General features: G+C 36.6%; 1 protein-coding gene across 4 annotated transcripts in view; it reads right to left on the reverse strand.

Moving 5' to 3' along the window:
* Positions 1–22,551, reverse strand: part of LOC5564518 (microtubule-associated protein Jupiter) — a 166,873-nt gene that overhangs the window by 19,824 nt on the left and 124,498 nt on the right. For all 4 annotated transcript variants that reach the window (XM_021849930.1, XM_021849929.1, XM_021849928.1 and 1 more), the window contains exons 3-4: positions 17,080–17,216; positions 6,696–6,731 (exon numbers count right to left, since the gene is read on the reverse strand). In XM_021849930.1, the coding sequence (XP_021705622.1) occupies positions 6,696–6,731; positions 17,080–17,216 (173 nt within the window). The remainder of the gene's footprint in view (positions 1–6,695; positions 6,732–17,079; positions 17,217–22,551) is intronic.

Here is a 22,551-nt window from a genome sequence, read left to right on the forward strand (position 1 = left end):
TTTGTTATAAACTCTTCGAACTATACTACTATATATTCTTCAAGCATTTAATCAAAAACGCTTGAAAGAATTTCTCGAAAAAAGAGAGTATTAAATGATAATAAATCTTCGCGCTGTTTACAGGTTCGAGAGTTTTACAGATGTTCCAGTTCAAAAATATTCCAGTATTTAACCAAATATTCCATCAGTAGATTTCGATATGGTAGTTTGAACTTCACAAGAAAATCTTTCAGATCATGTATTATCAAATTCTACCGATAATCTTTCTCTCTTCACTGGTTCCGATAGAATCTCTGTAAGGAATTTCTCAAGACACTTCGTAATTCTTCCAGAAAGTTACCATCCAAACATATCACCGATAACTCTTTCTGCGATTGCACTTCAATTAAGTTCACATAAAGAAGGAATGCCACAGAATTACTATAGATGTTTCGTCAGAAATCACTGTTGAAGTCCACTAGAAAAACTTTTGTACTTGTACAAAATTGCTCAGGAGATTATGTTAGAACAGCGTCGAGCAATTCCGTCTGCGATTTATGTTAAATACCTTTGCCAATTTAAATTGTTTGTTATCATCACTTCAACGGATATCTAAAGATCCCGATGAGCTAGAAGGTTGATGTCTTCGGTAAAGTTGTTCATCAGATCTATCTGGCAACAAAAAAAAAATAATTGAGATTTTAGCCGCTAGGTGACGCCAGCAAACAATGTTATTCAATTATGTGTATTTAAAGTTCCTGATCAGCTAGAAGTTAAGTACCTTCGGCAAAGATGTTCAGCAAGCAGATGAAGGGTTCTGCGGCGCAAGAGTATAATTGAGAATTAATTCAATAGATGCCGCTAGTAACAAATTTTATTCAATCGTCTGTATCTCAAGAACCTTTTCAGCTAGAAGGTTGGTGTCTTCGGCAAAGTTGTTCAACAGATCAAGGGCTATCTGGCGAATCATTATTATTATTTATTTGGAGCAGGTAAAAGCCCTTGGGAGTAGGGACGTTCCGATATTGTGAAGTATCGATATTTGATTCGATACGATTATCGAATCGAAGTATCGATACCACCGATATATTGAATCAAAATATCGATATATCGCAATATCATTTGATATATTTAAAAGGGGGCAAACTTCCTGTATCGTTTAGTTACCTGACGTTGAGTTTCCTACAATTTGCAAACAATTTTTTAAATCCTCAATATTATCGTAATTTTGATCGATATGAGTATTAATATCTTCTATACATCATATACATACATCATATAACAATTGGTTTGTGAACTGCTTTCAAATAATCAATTGTTTTTTCTAGAAAACCCTACAATTGTTATCCAAATACTGGTATACGATATATCGGAAGGAAATATCGATACCACCCAGTGCCGTAGCGTGCGGTTGGCCAGGTTGGCACCCGCCAAGGGCGCCAGCCTTAAGGGGGCGCCAACACGCGTGACACAAATGGTAAAGTTTGAAAATACATATTGAATTCAAACACAATCTCTATGAATCACAATATGGATCCTGAAAGAAATTTTCATGAAATACTGAGCATGAATCTAACATAGTATTTGACTGGATTCAACCAAAAAATTGTCGAGATTCTCAAATAATCAAGGTCTTCTATATAAACTATGTGTGGTTATGATAGAACGCTTTGCGGTTCACCGACACTTTTGAAATTTTTAAAACATCTTGATGACATATTCAATCCAGGGTGTGGTTTTCTAAGAATTTAACTCCGGCCAAATCCGCACAGCATTCTGCGAATTATTCTTCCCAAATCAGTGGTACATTTTTAATAACACTTAAAAATATTGTACGCTAGCTGATAGCCATTTGATTTTACAAAAAAAATGGAATCAGTAGGATTGATATACTCATTTTTGGTTTTCAGAAAGCTATAGATGACGTAACCCATCGTACCATTCCTTAAAAATTCATTTAAAATTACTTTTTTAAATGATACTTTATGAAAATGTCTTGGCCAAGACAACGTGAATTGAAAAAAAATCTTTCTGGCACTAATTTTTTTTTTATGAAAAATGATTTTTTTTATTTACGTTTTTAGAGATGGGCGACTCACTCACGAATCATTCAAAAGAGTCGACTCTCGAAAGTGAATGAACGAATCACGATTCTTTTCAAAAGAGTCATGATTCATTCGCACCGAATATATTAGAAGAGGGCTTAAAAATTCACTAGGAATCATATTTTAGAGTTGGAATTATCATAGTCAAACAATTCGGACATGTATTAATAGTTAAAGTTGCTGTACGAAAAATATTCTCCTACAAAAAATGTTATACTTTTTATCTCTTGTGTAAAATACAACATTCATTTTTGGTTTTATAAAATGAGTCACCGAATCGATCGAAAGAGTCGATTCACTTTTGTGAGTGAGTCACCTACGATTCGCTCTCAAAATTTGATCATTTTGCCCATCTCTATACGTTTTTAACACTTCAGTAGTCGTGCTGTTGTATTTTGTACAACACTGTTAAGAAAAGCTCGCAAGCCTTATACGGCAGCAGTGTGGTGAAAAGTGTAACACATAAGCGTATGGCTTTGGTTTTTTTTTCAAGGTTGTACTATTAGTGTCATATGATATGAATATCGGATAAAGAAGCTTTTATTTTTTTTAATCAATATTTTTAAAATGTTTAGAAGAATTTTTCTTCAAATAAACATTTTACTAAAATTGGCACCAAAAAATTGTTAGAACACCGATTTTTCATATTTGTTTCTTATTATATAAATTGTAATATTCTTGGGAATTTTTCAAATAACATTTAGGATAAATAGCAAAATATAGCATAGACTAAAAACACTCCAATTATTGCACATCCATAAGGAATACACGGGTTGTTCAATAATTGGCACGTTTTTAGTCTGTGCAATAGTTGGCAATCTGCCCTAATAGATAAAAGAATTTGCGTTTTGTCCTGCAGGAATTAACTCAATAATCAAATATGTTCTAAATTTCTAGCATCCTACGATTCTTTTCTAATGAATTCTAATGATATAGTTCACGTTAACTCTCACCATGTTAAATAGATGTGTACAGTTTTGATTGAGAGGCGCTTAAATGGAAGTTCGCCAAGGGCGCCATGAACCCACGCTACGGCTCTGATACCACCAATATATTGAATAGGAAATATCGATACCAAAATATCGAATATCGAAAGCAAAATATCGATACTCCGATATATCGGAAGTATCGGAACGTCTCTACTTGGGAGTGAAGATCAGATAAAAATTTTTATTGAAAATTTGGTCGCTAGGTGGCACCAGCAACAAATTTTTGTTCCATCATTTGTATCTCAAGATCCTGTTCAGCTGGAAGGTTGGTGTCTTCGGCAAAAATGTTCTGATAAAGTAGGGAGACTTACGGCTTCGGCACCATTCGACTATTATCGGCAACCAAATATGAAACGCCAAATTCACAGTATAATTCTATCAAAATACGTCAATGAAAACATTCAGATGATTGTTTGTTCTGTCCGCTTCCCACTGACGATATTTCCGAAACTGAACAAACAATAACGCCAGAGATGTCATCAATTCAAATGAACACGCCTCAAAATGCGACTGATTTGCAGCTGCCGAAGAGATTCACCAGCAGTTCTTATGGGAAAGTTGCCGAACAGAATTGGGCTGCCGACAATAGTCACACTGACAAGAGATGTTCGCAGCGTTGTAAAAACGTTTCCAAAAGCATTTTGACAAGCCTGTCGGTGTGAATCGATAGAGAATTGAGGAACGCATAAATGTAAATAGACAAACATGGAATTTATCTGCTGATGTCCGAGAACATTACAAAAGAAGCGCGGCATCGGCTTAGACTGCCAAGAATATGTAAATTCCCCTATCTGGTAAATGAAAATGTGATTGGAAACACATCCATTAGACATCAATCTTCTAGCTCATCGAGATCTTCAGAGATATCCGTCGAATTGATGATAATGCATAATTTTGGACCCCTTATGTACACGCTTTTTATGTTATCCAGGAAAGAGGGAGGGGTCAATCCTTGGATCCATTGTAAGACCAACTAATCACATTTACTTCAAAATGAATATCAAAATAATTGATCTACTGGTCTCCAAATGGTGGCCATTTGAAAATTCGAGGTTCGTCTCGGGCTTTTAATGGATGACCGTGAAGTTATTGAACGGTGGAAGCAGCAGTACGGTGATCATCTGAATGACAAGGAAACAGAACACCAAGATTGCAGCAGGCTTAACTTCACGGTATGACGGATGAGGGCGATGATGTGCCGACCCCGCGTTAAGTGAAGCTATCGAAAAACTTGAGAACAATAAGGCAACTGAGAAAGCCGGTATTGGGACGTAACTTATCAAGGTGAGCCCGCCGTAAGTAAATTACAGAATCCCACTAGTACAAGATCCCGTTAGGATTCACGCAAGGAATTCGAGTTGAGAAGCACTAAAATACCGTTGGAAAGATCCTAGGATATGGCCAAAAAATCATATATTTTCAAAATTCCTGATGGATCTCGATAGCAATTCCCGGATTCCTTGGAAATTACGCTCAAGAATTAATTGAAAATTCTCAGGTTCTCACTATGAATTTCTGGAGTATGCTACTAGTTTCTAGGTTCTATTCCAAATCTTCTACATTTTGCTGGGAATTGTTAAGATAGCGATGATAGAAACACGATAGGAACTCCAACCATCCCATTACAAAACATCAGAATCTTGCCGGAAACCCTCAAAATCCGCTGAGAAACGCAGGATCACATTTGTAAACCCCAAAAGCTCACTAGCCCACTGTAAACACTCAGTATTTCGTTACTACTTCTAAAAAAACAAGCTTCAATTTAGAAATCCCGAGTATTCCGCGTGGAATATTCTGGGATACTGCTAAGAAATCAAGATTAAACTTGGATTCTCCTGCTAAGAATTTTCAAAATTTCGCTAAAATTGCTCAAGTTTCAAGTCTCAGAAATCATTAAGGAATGCCAAAATTTCACCAGAATCCCACAGAGAATCCTTATTTTGCTGGAATCCCAAAGATCCTGTCAAATTCCTTAAAGCTCGATTCGAAATTTCCAGGATTCCCTGATTCTGCTGGGATTCCGCTGGACATGCTCAAGAACCCCCAAGATCACAATAGGAATCTTCTAGATTCCACTGAACATAGTCACGTTATTGATCGAATCTGTATGTTTCATTTTATTATATCGATTTAAAAAAAAAAATCCGTTGTTGTAACAACATGATTATATTTATGCGGCCCAAAGCCGTGGTTGAAACTCTGGATCTGACCAACAGTTTGCACCAGCTTGAGCAGCATTGAAAGTATTGGATGTAAACTATGTTGGATGCTTATCATGAGATCAAGACTAAGTATGTTATTTAAAAGAGGTAGCAAGTCTAAAAAATAATAGTTGTAGTTCCATATTTTCAGGGTTTAGCAACATAAGATCGAAAGACAAAACGTCGAAATGACAACTAGTCGAAATACGAAAGTTCGAAAATACAGAAGGTCGAAAAGAGAAGAGAGGAATTTATCTATTTTTAAGTAAAGGTTTTCGACCTTTTGTTCCCCCTTCGACCATATGTCCTTTCGCTTTTTTGTCTTTCGGCTTTTTATTTTTTCAACGCATTGTCTTCAAACTTTTTGTCATAGATTCTATTTTCAAATACTTTTCTCGCTTGAAATATATTACAGCTTTACAAGTATTCACAAAAATGCAGATCTTTCCATAAGCATCTCTGGAGTTGACATATGCGTAGGTGCTGTTCACATCAAACCAGCAATAACGGAACAAAACTAATCCCGCAACCACAAACCCGCTAAATTAAATCGTTTGAACAACGAATAAATGCTTTCGCCTTATTTGAATTTGAACCTTGCACCCCTCACTCACTAACTGACGCATGTGGGAGTTACTCCGGGAAGTCTAAAGCTTCTCATACCCAAACATGCAACTGCCTGTTTCACCAGCAAATTCTATCTCAAATTCCACATCTCGCGACCCGGAACATACAATAAGCACCCGAAGAAAGATATGATAATTTGACAAAACTCTAGCCAATTTACTGGAGCTGCACAATGGCAACCTTAGCCGAACCCACGAAAGCATGCCATTTTCTTCGGAGCAAGCAACAATATCAAGCAAAACATACAAACAATGCCAAAGCCAAATTACCGCTTGTTCACTATATGGGAAATTTGTGTAAATGTGCAGCTGACTGAGTGTGACTGGGTTGTGGGTCCCTAAGTTAGCCCTCTCAATCTGCGACCCCTATCTAAAACCCCAAGCTTAAACTAGAGTTCAAGGCGGTGCCGGAGGGTAAGAGAAACTATTCTCACAAATTAAAAGCAGATAATAGGCACTTGCTATCTGGAGGAAACAGCCATTTAAGATATTCGCTCTGATAAACTTTTACTTTTGTGGTGGCGATAACCTATCTACTGGAAGCTAAAATGAAGAAAGAAAGACAAGCAAAACCGCAGAACGCAACGGGAAATAAAAACAAACTACTAATGATCTACTGTGAGACTGATGTAACCTTAAATTAGGCGTATTTTGTAGATATGAACTGATGCAACACGGATTTAATGCGACTATCAAGACAGATTAAAAGACTAGGCTAACGAATGGAATTGGAAGGAATGGGGCAACAAGAACCATCTAGCATTCAAATTGTACTCAAGAGGATCGATGCTGTACCGAGAAAGTAGTATCTGTGGACGCCTTGCCGAAATACTGTGTAGCGGGGGATTTTGATTATCGAAGTGGTCCAAGGTTAAGAGAGTATATCGTAGCGTTATGGTTGCAATCCGGTTGGGGCAATGGAAATAGAGACATATGGGAAATATACAGTGAGCGGTTCGTAACGTATCGGAGTAGGAAATGATGATTTATTAGTTTTGCTTTGTTGGTAAATGACGGGCTGTTTGGAATTTTATGGTACCTATATGATTAACACAAGATTTCAGATGCAGATCAACATCACTAATAGAATCGCAATCGCAGTAGCATAAAGAACTAAGACTTTTATTATTCAGAGCATACAATGGTCGAAACAATTATTGTTTGGAAACAAACACAAATGAATTGCGACTGGATCACAACATTTCTGGGATGTTTCTGTTTCCATCATGACGAATTAGGGAAAAACCTCTCAGTTTGCGAAATGACAAATCCAACAATTTACCTGTCGTGCCTACCTGATCAGTCTCTTCTAGGTGTATCATAAAATCAACACCGCACATTGTCGGAAGAGGGCATAAAATAGCTCAAATTACTTTTTTGTGTATGCACAAACACACTCAGCGAGATTGCACAGCGAACATCTGGGCTGTTTGTTTTATCTTATTTATGACCAGCTTCGTTATGGGCTGTTTGCTAGTGACTGTAAAGAATGCGTTTTCATTATGTCTTGTTTGTCGTATGATTTATCGGAAAAGATTCTAGAGACATGTTCTGTCATGCAGTTTTCGAAAATATAGGGCGAAACGTAATCCTTTCTTGGAGCACCATTAGATCGGCAGTGGAAAACAAGAGAAACATTTTAAATTTCAAAGATAACAAACAAATTGATTCTTTTATGTTGTATCTTCCCAGTAAGGGTTTTTTGAAGGGTTGCAAAAATAATCCCTCTACCCATTTTATAATTTTTTTCCAAATGATTGTTAAAAGTCTGTGGGCTTCGTGGCCGTGCGGTTAGCGACGTCAGTCGTTTGGGCGTATTGTGCCACGAGGTGTAGGTTCGATTCCCGCTCCAGTCGGTGGAAACTTTACGTCAAACGAAAAATTCATCACTGGGCTACTGGGTGTTTCATGTTGTCCGTTGCCTAATGTTAGTGATTGTTCAGTCTGTGCGGCCTTTGGCTGAAGACGGTGTAAATTGTCTCTCTCTCTCTTTAAATAGATGCGAAATTACCATACCTCCATTCCACTTTGATCAGATTTGAGGAATGTTGTAAACTATGAGATGAACCAGCCTAGGGCTGAAAGTCTCAATAATAAAGGAAGAAAAAAAATGTTGTAAACTGCGAGAGATAAGTAGCAAATTTACTATGGATGATCATTAAAAATCCATAAAAGTGTGCAGTCAGAGTGAACCAAGTGCTTATTACCATAACAGCGCTTATTACCGTCAGTGCGCTGACGAATGCGAGAAAATGAAAGACATATCATGTGTTTTATTAGATTTTTTAACATCGAATGATTTATCTTCTCATCCATCAATAGAAATGTATAAATATCACTTAATTCGATACATTTGATTTTGATTTTTGACCATTTACCATACTTGGGTGGGTAGTCAGAAATTGCTACAATTTCTGTGCAGACAGAGCGGACCAAGTGTCAAAAAGCTATAAACTGATTGATTATTGCATATTTGAGTAATTTTGAGAGTCCGATAGAAATTTTTGGTAGTTGTATGGTGTCTGTCTCGAATGTCCTAGAACCAGCTCATTGGACCAGTAAATTTTGGCCAGGTCTTAAGATTTTCATCTGGTCCGCTCTGACTGAACGCATATTTGAATATTTCTGGCTTTCAATGCCCTGACCCTGCAAAACTTTAATTTTCATGCTGTCGTCATGATTTTGGGATTAAAGATATGGATTATTGAATAATTTACAATACTGATGTCGAAGGATGTTGATAATCTGTTTGTCTTAGAGATCTTCTTCTTCTTTCTGGCGTTACGTCCCAACTGGGACAAAGCCTGCTTCTCAGATTAGTGTTCTTATGAGCACTTCCACAGTTATTAACTGAGAGCTTTCTTTGCCGATTGACCATTTTTGCATGTGTATATCGTGTGGCAGGTACGATGATACTCTATGCCCTGGGAATCGAGAAAATTTCCTTTACGAAAAGATCCTCGACCAGTGGGATTCGAACCCACGACCCTCAGCATGGTCATGCTGAATAGCTGCGCGTTTACCGCTACGGCTATCTGGGCCCCTTTGTCTTAGAGATATGCACCCAGTTTTACCATGCAAGCATGAAATGATTGTTATTTTCCTAGAAATTGTTCAGTCAGAGTGAACCAAATCACTAAACGGTGGTCTTTGTTCAGTACTTGGTCCACGTACACATACTGCCTTGAATCGCATATCAGTCCCATCTGCATTTTCGTCAAAATGGGGTTGAGTTAAGTTTTCAACATATCTTCCAATGCTCTTTCAGCTGCTTTAATGAGATCATAAGATTTGTTCGGAAAAAGTAGGAAAAAAACACCATGTCAAATTGTCCCATAGTGAAAAGTAACCGCATATCAGTCTCACTACAGATTTCCGCATTGTGTAACACAAAAATGAACCGTATGTTGAACATCTTTATATTTTTCTTAGAATGATATCAAGGTGAAAAGCAAATTGTGAAAGTTTTATTAAGATTCAAACATATTTCAATCCTCTGGAATTTTTTGAATATTTGTATAGAAAACGAATTTAGAAACTTCACACCCCATTTTCTCAATGCCTACTTTTTACAGATGGGACTGACTTGCGATTCCCGGCAGCATAGTCTATCAAAAAATCGTGCTGTTAGAGGGTTACGTTATGCTTTTTTAATGATTATCACTTCACATTATATTGTTTGAAAGCAACACAAAGATTAAAAAGCAACACAAAGATTAAAAAGCAACACAAAGATTAAAAAATTACAAAATGATAGACTTTAAGCCCATTGTTCTCAAAATATTCAAAATGTCACTTGGTCCACTCTGACTTAACGCCGTCCAACTGTAAGGCCGTCTTCAGACTCAACATTTGAGAGCAGACCATCATCTTCTTCTTCTTGGCATTACGTCCTTACTGGGACAGAGCCTGCTTTTCAGCTTAGTGTTCTTATTAGCATTTCCACTGTTATTTACTGAGAGCTTTCTTTGTCAAAGTTGCCATTTTCTCATTCGTATCTTGTGTGGCAGGTACGATGAAACTCTATGCCCAGGGAAGTCAAGAAAATTTCTACAGTCAACCCTCCATGAGTCGATATTGAAGGGACCATCGACTCATGGAAATATCGAGTCATGGAACAACAATGCTATGGAAAGCTGTTTGAGGGACCATCATAGTAACCATGAAATTTGATTTTTGGTATGATTCCATGAGTCGATATCGAGTCATGGAACATCGACTCATGGAGGTTTAACTGTATTATGAAAAGATCTTGGACTGACCGGGAATCGAACCCAGACACATTTTAAAAAGACACTACACGTTAATGCTTCCAGTGGGCTATTTGCCCTTTGAAGGAAGCACCACACTAGACAACGGACTAGCATGCAACGCCCAGTGGCACAGTCGGAAAACATTCCTCTCGAAAAGTTTTTCGACCTGAGGCGGGAATCGAACCCACACTCCTTAGCACGATGCGGCTAAATGCCTCGGTGACACTACCCGTACGGCTACGAAGCCCACATTCAGCATGCCTTTGCTTTGTAGCCGCGGACTCTAACCACTCGGCTAAGGAAGGCCCCATGACCATTTGAAATTTTGTCTTTAATATGGTTCCATGAATCGATATCGAGTCATCGACTCATGGAGGTGTCACTGTACTTGATATGAGGTTTTGATTCTCTATCAGGGATTCAGAACAGATAAAAAACACATAAACAATCATAAAAATAAGTTGAGTTAGATTCAGATTCATACCAATTACTTGGCGAAAACAAAAGTTAGGGTTATTTCCATCCAATCTAATAAAGTGACTCACTTACTTATTTACTCCATAACTCCAGACTAATAAACCAAGAAATTCTTCACAAACAAAAAATTTATACGAACTGCATCTAAAGTGAAGTGTTGTGCTACTTTTCCCCCAACGCTAGTTCCCCGAATGGCCCATTTCTCCGAATGCCATTTTCCCGAATGACTCTTTTCCTCGGAGAAACGACATTCGGGGAAAAGTAACACAATCAAAGTGAAGATAATCCGTGAAAAATTGCCGAAATGGCAGCATTTTGAATTTATGTCGGGTTAAAGTTCTTAGATTCAATCAAAAACTTCGGGTTCTCTGCCTATTTTACAGATTATGCAAGAATCTGCAAAAATGTTATTCTAGGAGACCTTTAAAAAAATCATGCAGGAATTTTACTACTATAATAAACAGAGGTTTATTCCAACTTTTGAAAAAAAAATTGGTTAGGTTTTTCCTAAAGAATTTCTCCACCACTTGCTAGGCATATTGTTGCATCAGTTTATAAAACTATTATTATTATCTTTATTATATATATAGATATACTTTATCTCGCTTACTGGCTTTGTATGATCATTTCTTCCAGTGTAAACCAAAAATAAAACTACTATCGTTCCTAAAACCCTAAGTCAACAGTAGGAAATTATTAATATTTTCTACCTATTCTTTGAAAGACGTCGACAGCTCCTTGGAGAGCTCATTGTAAAAAATTTTAGAAGTTGCTTGGTAATTTATTGACGAGTTTGGTTGATAGGTACCTGATGTAATGATCGTCGAAAGATTTCTGCAAAGAGACTTGACAAATATCTGACAAGTTTTTTGAACGCAATTCTTCCAAAAGCAGTAAGTTGACTCCTTAGAGGTCTATGAGCAAGTTTCTAATATAGTTTAATATACAGTTTACATCGGTGATAATAGGTATCCAAACTATCATTGGTAAATTTTGGGAACAAGAACGTGGAATCTGGTGAAACTTTGGAGATACCTAAAAAAATCTTCCAAAACTTATCTTAAAGCAATTTTCATTGTACTCCCTCAAATGTTTTTGACAAAACGCTGGTTTTTCGACAACCTGATTTTTGTTAGATTTTGTAATATCCTTTTCAAAAGTTCCTTCCCGAACGCTTGGGAAGATTTTTACTAGTCAAGATACTTAGTGGATCCAGATTATCTTGGTTGGATTCTTCCATTATCTTTCACCGATTCCTTCAGTAATTTTTGAAGAGATTTCTGCAAAAAATTTCTCCAGAACTTCTCAACGATTATCCCAGGTTGCTTCATGAGGCTTCTCCTGGAATATCGGCCAGAGATATCTTTGAAGATTTTCTCTGCATTTCACACAAGCATCACTGCAGCAGATTTATCGAGTTGTTTCAAAATTAATACTTCCCCTTCCATATATGCTTCCACTGCTTCCACTGAGAAATGGTTCAGAAATTATTCCAGTTATTCATATAAAAATTATTCCAGTTATTCATATAAGAAATTATTCCAGGTATTCATATAAAAATATATCATAGATCACAGGTTTCACAGGTGTCTACTCATTTACAGAAACGAAATTCCTCGATGGTTTTTACAGGTTTTAAAAATAATTCAAGATTTAAGAAATTCTTCAAAATACATAAATGATTGACGAGTTTTTCATTTGAGGTGACTAAAAATTTATTTTCAAAGATAGGGGTTCGGCTTCGAAACACTCAAACGAAAAAGATCTAACGTTAAATTTCAAAGTATTTTACTTCAATAAAAAAAATATCTGTTCGTTCTAAATGTGTTAACAACTTAAGAAAAAATGGAAAAGCTAGAATGCTTATCAAATTATCTGAAAGTGCCTTTGATTATCAAAGTCAGATATGGATTCTTAAGTCGAACTTAAGAAAAAAAGCCTTTCTCTTAAAATAGGATTCAGATTTACGACGTACCCAGAAAATTTCTGTGGAGAGCGTTTTGTATGTTTTCATAGATGATATCATGGCTGCCCGAGGAGGAACAAATAACTCACCAATAACTTATGCATACCATATGTTGGTATCATACCAAACTTAGTTATTGTTCAGTTGTCAAAACCTCATTTTGGTATTATAATGGTATTTAAAAAAATGTTTAAAACAATTAATAATACTTCATTTTGGTATTCGATAGCTATTGAGGACTGCTGGAGGTATTGAACTATTATAAAAAAATTTCATTTTTATATGAAAATCCATCAAGTATTATTTAGGTATTACAATACCTGATCTAGTTATCAGCTTGGTATGTGTAGAATATGCAGAAGGTATTATTTGAGGTATTTTACCTCTTATGCAGGGCTCATTCATACCTCATTCAGGTTGTAAGTATTGGAAATTATCTGGTATGGAATACCTCAATTTGGTATTCAGTAGTTATTTTCTTCTGCTCGGGTGGTAGCGACTGGTAGTTTAATCCCTCATTTGAACAGACATTTCTTTAAGAATGGATTTCTAAGACTTTTTTTTTAAATGTCATGTCACATTACGATAAGCATCGTTCTGCTGTAGCTTTCTTTCATATATTACTCCGAAGATCTCTTTGAAAGTTTGATTTGTGATTTTTCACGAACTTTCTAAGAAATTCTTCCAAGAATTTCATCTTTATGAATTCAAACTAGATTTTTTTCCAAGGATCTTTTGTTTTCCCAATCATTGTTTTTCAAATCAATCTACAAAACATCTCTTCTAGGGAAATAACAAGGACTTTTTTCGGTGTTTTTTTTGAGAAAATTAAAAAAAAATCCTCGAGCAAGAAGCTCTTACAGTAGCCTCTGTCGAAACTTGTGTTCTCTGATACTGAATTCTTGTTGAAATTCTTTCTAGGATTTTCTTAACAAAGTGCTAAGATAACAAAAAAACATTAGAATTTCTGAATAATATTCTACAAGATTTTTTGAAGAAATTCGGAATGAATTCCTAAAGGAATTTATATATGAATGATCGAACTGTAATAATTGCGGTAGTAAGAACTAGTGTAGAACCATGAAAGAAGTTGTGAAGAATCCATGTAGATTTGTAAATTATTATTCGAAAAACATCCGAGAAATGATTGAACCGTAACAAAAATATTTTGATAAAAAGCTGAAGAAATGCCGAGAGAAATTTATGGAGCAGCTTTGAGGTCGCATTTATTAAGGCATTCTAGGATTTTTTTCTATTCTGGCATGATTATTTGTAGATGAACTTCTGTAGAATCTCGGTGAAAGAATCAGTAGAAAAATATGGAGGAATTTATGAGATAATGGATAGGATGTTTTCAGAGTAATCTCTGTGAAGATTACTGGAGGTGATAGCGTTTGAGTGCTCTAGAATTTTCTGAAGCAAATTCTGAAGAAATTCTCCTAGCATCCCTCAAGAAGAACATGAAGGAATTCCAGAAGAAATCTTTGAAAAAATCACTAAATTTTCTGAGTATTCCTCGGGATCTGATAAGAATATAATTAAGAACTTATGGAATAGTCGCCTAATAGTATCTGAAGCTCTTTCTGGAGCCTCTAAAATTCTGCACCAGGATTCACTGCAAGTAGATTAAGGCTTAAAAGTGACTTTAGAGACCATTTTGTTCAAAATAGAGACATCAAAGTATACTTTTTAGAGACTTGCATTAGAATACTGAACAAGAATCTGAAAAGTGGCATGTATACCTGAGAAATCTATCATTTTTCGTACCTGTTCTAATTTTTGCTGTCATACAAAGTTTATTGTTTAAGTAGAATAAGCGAAAAGGAAGGATGTAAAAAAAAATTGAATGTTCTCAATTATATTTCATATGCAGCGGTGCAGCCGAAAAAAAAAATAATTTTAAAGATTTCGTGTCACAAGATGAACAAATTCTACCATGTGTTACTACAGTTAAATCTCCCTCACTCGGTATTCCGTATCTTTAAATCGAGTTAGAGAGCCATAGTAAAAGTTGGTTTTCATGGCTACCTCGATGTTCCATTGGATCGCATTTGCATTGGTTTTGTGTTCTATAACTCGATACCTCCCTAACTCGATGGTCCCTTCAATATCGAGTTGGGAAGAGTTGACTGTAATTCAAAATAATTTCCCTGATTGTGTCCGAAATTCCTTGAGAATTCCCGGTTTTTCAGATTGAATAAAATTCCCTGATAATTCCAGGTTTTCCAGATAGTTGACACCCTGTCTGCATGCCTAATATTATCCAGATGAAAATGCAGTTTTTAAATTTCAGCCAACTTGCATGAAAAACGACCAGCTTGTATCCTGATTTGATTGCTTAATTTTTTACTTAATTCTATTTTATGTGCTCTATAAGGTGAGACGGGGCCATATGGTCATACGGGGCAATATGGGTCACCTCTGACTCGAGCTTAAAATGGATTTTGACCCCGATTTTTTAAGGACCTTATAAAGGATGTTTCAACTAGTAACCATTGCGAAAACTGTGCAATTTTTATACTTCATATATTCACGATGAGATGAAAATTTGTTGATACTACGAAAATCTTATAAGGTTTTGCATGTAAAAATAAGCTCTGCATAAAGTGTTGTCTATTTTAATTAAATTTGTGAAAATAATGGAGGCGTTCTGATGGGCTTCGATCCCACGACTCCCAATACGCTAGACTGGGCGCGTTAACTAACTGCTTTGGACACGCTGTGTATTTATTTTTGCAATTTATCTTTAGGACCAACCAAAGACTTCTTCAAGGATCCAAGTCAAGAAATTCCATTCAAAAATTCATCAAATTGGGGGAAGGCAATAATTTTCGACCTATAAGAATTATGTGCCAACTTTCAGATTTCCATTTCAAGTAGACCAAAATCGCATGAATGGGTCGAACACTAGTTTTGGATCGATGGATTCTTCGTATAATTAAAAAAATCCATGACGATATCCTGGAGTAGCCTCGAGATCCATGAAGGAATTTTTGGATAACTTCCAAGAGATCTTTTTATGATATTTCTAGAAGAACTACAGGAGAAAGCTTTTAAGAAAATCATCAGAAAGTTCTGGTTTAAATTATTAAGAAATCCTGAACGAAAGTTTCGGAGGATATCCTAAGCAAGTCAGTGGAAGATGTGCTGGTATGAAGAAGTATCTCAGGTCTAGCAGATCCGTTCAAAAATATATTAAGTATAAGAAACAGACGATTTCTGGTAGAACTTCCTTTAGAGAATCCTCTAGGAAATCATTCATTGATTTACCTTGGCAAATAAATGGAGTAGCCTAGAGATCTCTGGAAGAAGTCTGGATAATTTCCATATAAGTTTCATTGAGAAAGTTCTGCGTTTTTCTGATAATAAAATCTCTGGAAATCGTTAAGAAATCATATCAAAAGTTTTGGATGATATTCTTAGGAAATCCATGTAAGATATGCTAGATGTATTTATGAAGAAATCTTACAAAGAATTACAGGAAATATTTATAGTTTTTGGAGATATTGTTAGGGTAACTCAGGAATTCCTAAAGGTTTCATGAAAGAAAATTGTTGGAAGAACTCCTAGGGATATTCGTGAAAGAACCACTTGATTCATTCATGAATAATTTTACGGAGTCAAAATTGAAGGATATGAAATCTTTGGAGTAAGATCTGAAGGAAATAATGGATAATACAGTATATCACTATAGAATTTGAATGTAGTATGCCTTAAAGTTATCGACAGCTTCCATCAAAAAATTCCTGTAGGTTGTAGTTCAATTACAATACATTATGTAAAACGCTTAAAAATAAGGCCATTTTAAAATGTATTTTTTTAAGGTTGCATAAAAGATTTCAGTTTTAGATGGATAAATACTATTCTGAAATCTCACATTCATGTCAATTATATCAATTGTTATTGGAAATCTCTAAAAAACTTGAGCAGAACACGGTTCTCTGGGTTTATTCTTATTGCGTACCAATTCTACCCTCGAAGGGGTGAGATGGGTCAAATTTTCATACGTTTCTTCGACCTATTTTTAGGGGCCCAGGTTCGAATCCCACGATTTTTTCGTTATAGAAATTTTCTCAACTTCCCAAAGTCCCAGTTGTTACGTAACGCCAGAAAGAACTCTTTAGTTGAGTGAAAGTATTGCTTTTTCTCCCTGAACTGAGATGAAAAAAAAAACAGTCTTCTGCAACACCTCCTCTGTCAGTATGCACTCTTCACAGTTTGCAATTCTTTGATTGATCTCTAAATTTAGTTCAAAACTGAAAAGTGTGATACATATATTCTTAAACTAATTATTTGAATTTAATTGAATCACAGATAGAACCATGAGTCGTAAATCCAATAAGTGATGTTGATCTGCACTGCACCGTCTAATTATAAACTTAATCACTTCTATTCTCATATTAAACGATATTAAACCATTCCTAATTATAATAAAACTGCACAATCATTCACTTTCGAGAAAAACTAAAACTGCATCACTTACCATTTCCTGCCTTCTGCCCTTCCGGGGCGGCGAAGATGTTGGACTGCATCCGGTTCTTGTTCATGCTGCGTGGGGTTTGGGGTTGATTGTCGGCACCGAACAGATCGCTGCTGCCACCGCCTGGAGGCTTAAGAACTCTGCAAATCGAAGAAACAGAGAAATCGGGAATATTAGTATTCGACTAGAACACGCAGAATGTAATAATAGTGGTGATTGATGGTATCAGACACAGAAGGGAATGAAGCACTAAACTCACTGAACTGAAATAAAGTTGGACGACACAGCACACTTTTTCGGAATTTTATTCGACAATTTTCCCGAAGGGCTTCGTGTTTGACCTGAATTTCGACTGTTTGATAGACGAAAAACAACACCAAAAAAAATTGAGGGCGCACAAAAAATCGAAACCGAGGGCAGCTGTTGGCGATGGACGAACGAACGATTACGCGATTTGGTCAGCTGAGAAGCACAAATGGAACTGAAGCTTTACGGCCGCAAATCTAGGACTAGTTCAGGAGGACGAAGTCGTTGTCGGCTGAATCGCGTTGGTATTAATATTTACAACGAAGCCTTGCCGGAGGTCGTTGTCGTCGCTTGCTTTGCTGCTACACGCAGATGGACGTGGCCGACGACGGACGGTGAGTGTGTGTGGGTGCAATCCGGAGTACACCGATAAACGGGCAGGCAGCGAACCAGCAAGCAAAAGAAACGCGACTAAAAGAGTCCCCGTCTAGCGTTGGTTGGCTGGTGAGGAAAAGAAGTCCGTATCTGGAAACGTCCACGATTGCGATGAAGAAGGACGCGAAAAGTAAATAAAATCTGACAGACTCTCGACTTTGAAGAGGCAGCCCCGGAGAATGACTCACACAGACGGTTGGGCTACTTTGTTTTGGTCTTCCTGGCGCGGCACCACGCGGCCGAGTTGCGAATCAGCTAAAAGGAGAGATGCCAATCGAAAAGGAAATGCCTCAGTGCGCTTTACAACACCGCCGTAGGATGGATAGTCGACGATGTCTATCGGTTGAATGATCCGACAGAGATCTCCGCAACTAAATGGGAACATGTATTTCAGGTCGTCCCTCCCTCTCATCATACGGATACCGAATCGATCCCAATAAAGCGCGGGGGTGCTGTTAAGTAGAGAGCTGTCATAAGAGCAGCAGTACCAGAAATCCATTATTATACTTGCATGAGCTTCCACGCGACCAACACACAACAGTTATTTTCCGGTACGAACGTGATTCATACAGGAACAGCAACTAACCGCAACGCAGGGTGACGATTTGAATTTGAAGTCACGCACACGTCTGCGCATCGTCCAAATGGGAGAGGGATGCGCTAAATCCTATTGGATTGGAATATTCATCCAACAGGCTAGCAGGTAAACCGAATCGAGGGAAAACGTGCGAATCGCGCAAATCAGACCTGATTCCCGTTGTGGCCAGCGATGCCAGATCTACGGAAGCTTCCGTAGGAAAAGAGTATTTACGGAGCTACGGATTTCGTACCTAAAATATTCTTCTTCCTTACATTACGTCCCCTCTGGACAGAGTCTGCTTTTCAGTTTAGTGTTCAATGAGCACTTTCACAGTTATTAACTGAGAGCTTTCTTTGCCAAAGTTGCCATTTTCGCATTCGTATGAGGCAGGTACGATGATACTCAATGCCTAGGGAAGTCAAGGAAATTTACATAAGGAAAAGATCCTGAACCGACTGGGAAACGAACCTAGATAATATCTAGTATATATCTTCAGCATGACTAAGGAAGATGCAGACCGCATTCCCTTTAACAGAATGATGTGAAATAATGAAACAATACCACATTTCAATCATAACCCAAAGTTTCATGGTGCTATGGTTGGTTGGAAATAAATTAGTTTCATCTGTCTGACTATACCTCCTGCAAACCAGAATCGATTCATCCACGGGACAGCGGTATTACATAATTCCACCCCATACCGTGGATGCCGTTATGGAGCATCAAATTAAGGGCGAACCGTTGTAGCTGTGAAAATGACCGCAAACAGAACTAGCGATCGAGTCCCGATTTGGATGGACTGTTAGTATAGGAGATACCTACAATTTCTCCATTATTATCGGTTTGCGCTGCGCTGCAGTATCATCAGTGGAGACGATGCTGCGGATGATGATGATCATCAACCGGGCAGCGGTGGTAAGTAGGGTCATTACGTGCGGGTCTGGTTGGCCTATAGCGAAGGCAAACCTCCCGTCGCAGAGTGGCCGCACTCCAGACAAATGTTAGCCAAATGTACAAATTTCATTCAAATGATTAAAATTCTTCACTCATTGACAAAATAAGACTTTTGAAGACAATTTCATGAAAATGGTCGACGAACCATTAACTTTTTCGGTTGATTTGGCAGAATTGGTTTAAGGATCAAGAATCCATCATTCAATCATCAGCAATCATCAAAAATGAAAACCCAGTTTTTTCGTTCAAATTTAAAGAAATCTTCATGAAAATCTATCATCGCAATCCAGATAGCAAGTTGAATGCGTTGATAAATTTTCTTGAACCTTGCTTAAATTTTGAGCAAAAAAACTGGTTTTGAAAATTTGTAAAACGATGATGGTTATTTTCCTCTTAAAATAACATAACTCGTTAACTTAATCAAAAAATCATATCAACACCAAAATTGATTTGAATGAAATTATTTGCTTAAAATTTTAAAGAAGAATATCGTGGCAAACTTTTGTTTTTGTTTTTGAATTTATTTGAGTGTTGATGACGACAAAAAAAATCGTGCAAATAAGTCTGATTCGCGGTGTAATAAATATAAATTTTCATACAGTTCCCCACTGAGTTGAATCACTTACAATTCATCTTATTAAAAAAAAAAACAACAAAACAAAATTTATCACTAAACATCACAATATTATTTGTACTGATAAGGTACACAATATGTTTGATCAATGCTTTTATCTCAGTGAAACTCTCTTGATCTCGATATAAATCACAGGTATGTTCAGTTCAGGGTGTCCATTAAAAATCAGTTTTCCAATTCCCGGATTTTTCCCGGATGTCCAAAATTAGCACCAAATGACAAAAAAATCCTACACTGATAGGCAAAATAAAGTGCCCACCTTACCAGTTTTCGAATTTCTCTCATAGATTTGATTCAAATTAAAGTTAACACACCTAAATCTTTTGTGATATTTTATTTTTGATGTTCTTTTAAAGTTGCACTTCCGAAATTTTGATAAAAAAAAAGAATTTTACTCAAAGAAAACGAAAATCAATTTGTATTGAAAAAACAAAAATAGTGACAAAAAAAAGTGCCCATTTCCTTCTTGGCCCCAGAAAAGATGATTTAAGAAAAATAAAAAGCAATTTAATAGTTTATGTGTCCTCCTTTGGCCTTAGGGACTTGCTGGAGGCGCTTCGGCATGCTTTTCACCAGGTTTTGTAGGTGTTGTGGATCTAGTTCTTCCCAGGCGCACTCCAAGGCTTCAAAATAATTATTTTTGTTGGTAACACCAGTTTTTTCAACCCTGGCATCGAGAATCGCCCACAAATTCTCGATGGGGTTCAGGTCTGGGCTTTGTGGAGGCCATTCCAGCGGTTTAATCCGACAAGACCGGTAGAAAGACTTGGTCTTCTTTCCAGTATGCTTCGGGTCGTTGTTCTAGAGAAATATGAATTTCTCTTCAAGGCCCGTGATCAGCGAAACCTCCAGATTTTCCCGCAAGATGTTAATGTAGGAATCTGCCGTCATTATTCCGTCGATTTTCACTAGGCTTCCTACTGATGGTCTGGGGGTGTTTTTCATGTGGTGGAGTAGTTTTTTTTTATCAAAATTTAGTAAGTGCAACTTTAAAAGAACATCAAAAATAAAATATCACAAAAGATTTAGGTGTGTTAACTTTAATTTGAACCAAATCAATGGGAGAAATTCGAAAACTGGTAAGGTGGGCACTTTATTTTGCCTATCAGTGTACAACTTTTTCGTTTTTGTCTCATTTGCTGCAAGTTATTTATGACTTATTTTCCATTAATTTTTAAAATACACATGCCGTCATTATTCCGTCGATTTTCACGAGGCTTCCTACTCCACTCCATGAAAAACACCCCCATACCATCACAAGGTGTATTAACCTGGTGAAAAGCATGCCGAAGCGCCTCCAGCAAGTTGTGGTTGGTTGATTTAGCAACAGAACTCAGTAGTTTACAAGTTTCAATACTATGCATTTGAAACAGAGACAATCTTGTCTGGTGGTTCATGATATGTAGTGGTTTATTGAAACCAATTACATAAAATCAAAATTTTCGTGAGATCGATTTAGGATTACATCCCAAGATTCTATAGTAATCTTGCCCTGAATCATGTGAGATTTGGCCCAGGGTTCTATCAGAATCTCGTCCTTCAAGAAAGATTATGTGAGAATGCTGCCTAGGATTTTATGCAAATCCATCTATTGCGTCTTAAACCCATTGGAATTTAAGTATGAGTTATTCTCTGAATTTATTCTATACCGGAATCTTACCTTAAATTCTACAGATTCTTTTAGTGATTGTTTAACATCCTACACAAAAACAAGTCAATTAAAAATCATAGAAAAAAATTAAGAATCATCAAACAGAGGTTTTAGATTTGAATGGAAAAAATGGTACTGTGGAAAGCCTTGCTGATTACAGAAATAAGACTGGAGAAAACATGAAAGTGTTCTGGGATTTATTGAAGACATTCAAATTTTGTTATAATAAATCCTTGACCTTGAGCTTACGTGTTACAACCTAAATTGTAAGGTAAAAAATGAATTCGTAGCTTCTTAGAAATAATTGGAATTTCTAACAAGTTGCAATAACTTTTGTTTTGTGCATTAACTTCTTAACTTTGCGCTTTACGACATATTTTCAACTATAAAACAGTGTTATAAGCAAACAAGATCAAAAAAGAAGAATATTGTCCCTCTGTGGAGTAAAAGGCATCTGGTTACTTTATTCAAGAGCCTCATAAGACCTTTGTATCATCCAGACAAAACTTGACCAAGAATCATTGTCATTACTTATTCCATAAATCCACCAAATGAAATTCTTAATGGATCTGTCCAGAATTTCAGCAGATCTCCCCAAAAAAATTGTCAAAAATTTGTTTGGTTCTGCTTTCTGCCAACCTCTAAGAATCTACTGAGAATTTCAAGAAAAATATATTCAAAAATCCATTGAAAACCTCGTTAGAAACCTGCCAACTACCTTGCCTATGATATTTAAAGATGGACACCCTGAGTTTTAATCAACACGATTGGCTATTTTCAGTTGACAAAAACTGAACCGTAACAAAAGCGGAATAATTTACTTAGACAAAATATTTTACAAATCTGAATATAAAATAACGGGTATAACAAGAAAGTACACATTTTCATCAAATAATTGCATAGTATTGATATTTAGGGGCTGTTTCATTTTTCCATAATTACATCGTAAAAAACCTGCGGTAAACGGTAATTCTA

Source organism: Aedes aegypti, chromosome 3 (assembly GCF_002204515.2).
Source record: "Aedes aegypti strain LVP_AGWG chromosome 3, AaegL5.0 Primary Assembly, whole genome shotgun sequence".
In the NCBI taxonomy this organism is placed as follows: domain Eukaryota; kingdom Metazoa; phylum Arthropoda; class Insecta; order Diptera; family Culicidae; genus Aedes; species Aedes aegypti.